At 52.5% G+C, this 5,748-nt stretch overlaps 1 protein-coding gene across 1 annotated transcript in view; it reads right to left on the bottom strand.

The window, feature by feature from the left end:
* Positions 1 to 2,269: 2,269 nt before the first annotated feature.
* The window catches only part of LOC103782400 (histone-lysine N-methyltransferase 2A-like), a 30,244-nt gene continuing 26,765 nt past the window's right edge, over positions 2,270 to 5,748 (bottom strand). The window contains 7 exon segments of the mRNA XM_008950169.1: positions 2,270 to 2,610; positions 2,992 to 3,121; positions 3,509 to 3,592; positions 4,002 to 4,109; positions 4,494 to 4,668; positions 4,956 to 5,030; positions 5,673 to 5,748. The exon segment at positions 5,673 to 5,748 is cut by the window's right edge and continues 33 nt beyond it. Coding sequence (XP_008948417.1) covers positions 2,335 to 2,610; positions 2,992 to 3,121; positions 3,509 to 3,592; positions 4,002 to 4,109; positions 4,494 to 4,668; positions 4,956 to 5,030; positions 5,673 to 5,748 — 924 coding nt within the window. The 3' untranslated portion in view covers positions 2,270 to 2,334.

Raw genomic sequence — 5,748 nt, 5'->3', positions numbered from 1 at the left:
GGAACGTGGCAGAGCCGACCTACTGGGACAAACTCACGGGCTTGGCCAAGGCGAGGGCCAGAAGGGATGGGGCCGGAGCAGCTGTGCCCGGGGCCGGGGCCGAGACCCCGGGGGCCAATGCGCATCAGCCGCCTCAGGGTATGTGCGTTCCCAAACTGTCAGTGCATCAAATCATCTCAGTCACAAACGCAGCGTCAATTTGACTTTGCTTTCAACAGTTATCACCAAATAATCATCACACAGTGCAATAACGAAAGGAAAGCGGCAGGGCCCAACCCTCCCAGCGCCTTTTTTGGCTCTCGAGTCAGAGGAAGAGGTCTGGGGGCCCGAAGGGCATGGATTTGGGGTGCCCCACTGCGAGCTCCAGGGGTCAGCAGGCACTCCCGTTCTGTCCCATCGACAGCCGGTGCCGTTTCCGAGCAGCCCTCCAGCCGCCGGCTCCCAGAGCGGCTGCCAACTACCTGCAGGGATGACTTGGAAAGCGAGGGTGCTTCCAGTGCCCCTTCTCCATGGAAAATCGCCTCCGCCTTCCAGAGAGAGCCCGTGGGAGGAGGAGTATGCCCCTAGCCTGCCCCCAGCAAAGGAGGGGTCACGTCTCTCCCACCTGGCCTCGTTTTTCCTGTTTAAATACAGAGAGGATGCCAGTGCAGGGCAAGGACGAGTCTCATCTCCTGCCTGGGCTATGGACAGTAACTCAGACAGAGCCAGACTCCTCCTCAGCTGGGCAATTCTCCCTCCCGCCCACATCCTGATGGGTAAATAAAGTTTAAGGTCCAGCCAAACCTCCTGGAAACAGTTACTGAAGTCAAAAAGGCAGAATGAGAGTAAAAACAAAACAAAACAAAACAATTAATGTGTACCCCCCCGTCCCTGGAGAAAGGATCAGACTGTGTCCAGCTAGGTATTTCCTACAACCGTCCTATGAAAATAAAAAAATCATTAAAAAGAGATTCTCTTAAATTAGGATAATACCACTGTTTAAAAAGCCTCGTCATAAGTGCTTTCCCCTATGAAGTGCTTCTCATAGAAAAATATACAAAATATATTTACATTTATAAAACCTTAAATACTAAACTGTAAACAGAACAGAGTAAAATCCAATGATGTCACTTCTCAGGCTTGGGGCTCTTTCCTTCTTTCTCAGTGTTCCACCTGGGCGGTGCGGAGCGGACCCGCTGGGGAGCAGGGCTTGCTCTGCGTTCACCAGGATGGTGCCTGCCAACCCGCTCGGAGCGAGCTCGGCTCCTCGGCCACAGCTCCTTCAGCACCAGCTTCTGCTGCTGGGCCCTGCCTCTGCCCAGAACCATGCGCTGCCTCGGTTCCCCTGCCCTGGCCTTTCTGGAAGGCATTGCTCCCCTCTGTCTCCCCACTTCACCCTAGGACGCTGAGGCGACGCTGAGCGGAGCGGAGCCCGTGGGAGCTGCCACCAAGGCCTTCCTAGTTCCTGCTCCGCAGCCAACCCTGCATGGCCAGCTCAGAGCTGGCACTCATTCCTGGTCTGTCCCTCAGCCCAGCTCCACAGTGGCTGGGAAGGCCTTTAGCTTGCCAGGCAGAGGAGGCCATGGAGGGACCACATCCCTCCTACTGAGCCAGGAGCCCTCCGCTCACAAAGATCTACCATGCCATAACTGCTGGCACAAGTCCCTCTCTGCCAAAAACCACCAGGAATCCCCCCACATGGACAGGGGTTTCAGATGGAAGAGACAGCCAAATCCAACTCAGACTGGTCAGGGGCTGCTCTGTGCTGCTCTCCCCGGTTCAGCCTTCCCAGAGGAAACCTGCCACGCTGCACGCCTCACACTAGTGTTCTGCGGACACCTCTCACACGGAAGCACAGACAGGCACGTGGTCCTGGGTGAAAAGCTCATGCACACACTGTGCCACTGAACTCCTAACACAGCCCTCGAGTTGGAGGCAGGAGGAGAAGGAGCAGAACTCCTCATTCAGCACGCTGAGCCCAGAGACAGAGAGGGACAGGACCCATGATAACCCGTGACGCTGGGGCCCAGGCTGACCCCCCCTCCCTTCTCCTGCCCGTTGGCCCCACGCTGAGAAACAGACACCAGGGGCGGGGGTAAATGAGAACAGCAAAACCATAACCACACTGCGGATCTTTTCCGGTCGCCCGCGTCGTTCACAAGGGTAAGCGTGCGCATGCGAGACATGAAGATGTGACTCTGACAGAGAAATGGCTGCCAGACAGGTCCCTGAGCCCAGCCAACCTTTGTCCCTGCCAGCGGGTCCCCCATCCTGTCGGAGCGGCTGGAGAGGGGTGTCCCTTGGAGCTTTGGTTCGCCCCAGGCCCTTAGGGGCTCGCTCACAGCAACAGAATTTCTAGTTCAGGAACTTCCTGCACTTCTTGGCGCCGCAGTTACAGGGCAGCTTGTTGCTGGCATCTTCAATGGGGAACTTGTAGTCGTAGGTGAGCTCCTCCCCCCGGTAGATCTTGCGCATGGCGAAGATGACAATGTGCTTCTGGCCGTCGATATTGATGACCCGGGAGTAGCAGTTGGGCTCGCAGGAGTGGTTGATGAAGCGAGCTGCGTTGCCGTGCATGGTGGCGTCCACCACCTCCGAGTCGTCAATGCGGAACATGTAGCAGCCGATCCCCTGGGCAGGGAGGACAGGGGTAGGTTAGCTCAGGGAAGCAGAGGCGGAGCCACCCTGGCAGAAAGCCCAGCTCATGGCAGCCGCCAAATGTCATGCCTTTCGGGGCATCGGCAACCTCTCCTCACTTTTCTTCACAAGCTCACGCTTGGATCGTTTCGTTCCTGCATGCTTTGGATCTGCAACACTAAGGCTGGAGGACCGAGACCCACTGGAGAAAATAAGCGCCTCTAGAGCTCCAGCAAGAAGGGAAATAACCCGAGAAGTCTGCAGTCCCCATTCACCATGTTCCTAACACAGTCTTCAGCAGCCTGTCCTACCTTCACAGCCACTCTCTAGTTCTCCCAAACTCTTTAAGAACTTCTACGAAAGCCCACAACTCACCTTGCTGTCGTAGTATTTCTCCCGTTTGTCAGTGAGGATGGAGCGAATGACATTGCCTGAATATTCGATCACCATCTCACCTGCATCGATGTTCCTCTTGCAGAACAGACCCCGGCCATGGATGGGAGACCTAAAAAAGCAACAAGATGAGTGAGTACTTCTTATGGTACAAGCAAAGCTAAGAAAGGTAAGACTGCCAGCACCGCCGACAACAGGTTATTTGTCACAAGGATCACTGCGGTGCTATTGCTCTTCTGCAACGTAACCCTAACCAGAACATACCCGGGTCTCTCCTGCCCACCCCTGACCTCATGCCTTAGCTAGCACCAAAGCAACTCAGCAAGGAACAGGTCGTTAGTGCTGAGCTTTACTCTTCCAATAAATAACTGGGGCAGAGAGGAGGAGGAGGAGGGAAAACTCCCAAACCTGCTCTTCCCCTTAATTTTGTAGTCTGACTTCACAGCAGGTTTCCAATTTCCATCTCCCGTTGTCTCGCAGGTACCAGAACAGACCGTACCTGTAGACACCGACCGCCTCCTTGGAGGTCTTCTTCAAGTGTCGGAAGCGCATGGGCATCGGCAGATCCATGCTGGTCGCCCGCCTGGAACAAAGAGATGCTGCTCAGTGACCACCTTTCTTTGAGAGTCTGTGCCATGCACTGTTTGGGATACTTGCCAAGATATTAAAATTTACACACTGTGGCAGTGCAACCCACTGAGAACACCATCACAATTAATTCAGTGGCTTTATACGTCTGCAAAAGATCATCTCCTCCCTCTTCTGACCAAGTTCTCATCAGGTTGTTTTACGTTAGCAAGGAAAAGAACCATTCAGAGGGTTCTGGCCACCTTCAGCTGCCACTTCTCTTGCTGCTCTAGGAGTCACCTCTGTACTTGCTAGTTTTTGAAAACCCCATCTCAAAGAACACAACACATAACTACACCCAATTAGCTCAGTTTAACCCCACCCCATTACTTTCTCCCTTTGAACTCCTAAACTTTGCTGTGTACCGGGCTGATTTCAGCTGTACTTCTTCCTCTTCCTCGTCATTTGGGTTGTATTCTGGTGGCTGCCGGTGTTTAGAAGCCAAGAAATTGAACATATCAAATGCAGATTTCCTGCAATGGAAGGAGAGGAAAAGAAGTTTAATTGACTGAAAATAAAGAGGTGGATGCCACAACAGTGTGACATGTTTACTCCTTGACACCTTCCCCAGCCTGCCCTCTTCCCCAAGCCTTCTCTGCATCCAGGGGTAGCACAGGAACAAGAGTTTCCAAGAACCTCATACAGCAGCACTAGCCAGGGAAGCTTTGTTAACACAGCAACAGTGGCACATAGACGTGGGGATTCAGAAGATGCATAGAGCTGATTTACATGGGAAAGCTGCTGACATTTCTCTGTAAGAAGAGCTTTAGTGCTGTGGAGATCTGCCACCTATGCTTAGGGGTGAAGTGAAAGATCCGAGTGAATGGGCCATGGACAATGACAAGGCTCCCACTTGCCTCAGGTGGACTTCTGCCCTGGCAGAGCCATGGGGGTTCAGAGGGGGTTCGTTGGCCTCCTCCGGCTTGTGGAATCTGAACTTGTAGTTGTGGCAGTGCTTCGCGCCGTAGAGCTGCTCGATCAGGAACACGACGGTGTCGTGGATAATCCCCAGCATCCTCAAACCGTTCACACCTGGAACAGGAAACAGAACAGAACATCTCATTGACTACATACACTTGCAGCAGGAGACCACAGCCACTGACTGTTAAACACAGCTCGTGTGCTGGCCTGCCACTGCCACAGCAGTGCTGCCTTCATTCCCTGTAAGAGCTTTCAGTCATTGCATCAGGAAATTATCCTCCATAAAGCAGCTGAACTGAAATTCTTCAGCTCCTGCACCCCAGGATGCTCACAGAAAGATCTGTTTGCTCGCATGTGCTCGAAAGCACAGCAGCAATGAGCCTGGCCCTGGACCTTACCTGCAAACGAGAGCTGCTTCAGGCGGGCGTTGGAACGGGCCTCCTGGACTTTGTCGGTTAGTGACTTCCAGGCATCTGTGGTCACACAAACAGAAGAGGGGAGAGTGAAGGAGCATCCGAGCACCGGGCACTGCCCAAACCAGTGCCTCTCTATGACCCTTGTCCTGCTGCATCTCATCAGGTTTCCAGTGAAACCACACATCACCAGCAGACTTCTGTGTAGGCGTGCAGCATGCCCTTTGCCAGCCAAGCACTCGTATTTGAATACGCTAAGAGAACACGAGGCGTGCACCCTCTCGTGGGCCATAAACTAAGGTCCTTCTATCCACATGCTTCCACATCCTCCACAACACACTTCAGTGTAAAGGCAAGTAAGCATCTTCAGCAGCTGGTCTGGAGGAGAAGCATGGATACCAACTGACCCACCCTGGCTATTTCTTGACAAAATATGGTTCAACACTATCGGTCAATTGATAAAGCTAACAAGGACAGTGACATATATTCCACTGAATGTGTTTTGTTGAAGAACCACCCCCAAACAATAGAATCCAGACATTGTTAGGAACTAGGATTGTTCTAGGTTTGGAAATGTAGAGATTTAAGTTTTTTTAAATCCATCAAAAAAAAACCAAACAAGTAAGAGATCCTCAGAAGTTGTAATTTTACTCCTAGCAAGGAAAGCTAAAACCAGCACAACCAAAGCCACACTGTTCTCACCTTCAATGCTTTCTGCGCAGATCTGAAAGCCATCATCGCTCGAGATCTCAAAAACCAAACCTTTCTTTGGTTTCTT

This window comes from Merops nubicus, unplaced genomic scaffold (genome assembly GCF_000691845.1).
Source record: "Merops nubicus isolate BGI_N331 unplaced genomic scaffold, ASM69184v1 scaffold29761, whole genome shotgun sequence".
Lineage (NCBI taxonomy): Eukaryota > Metazoa > Chordata > Aves > Coraciiformes > Meropidae > Merops > Merops nubicus.
This window is presented reverse-complemented; position numbering and strand designations above follow the sequence as displayed.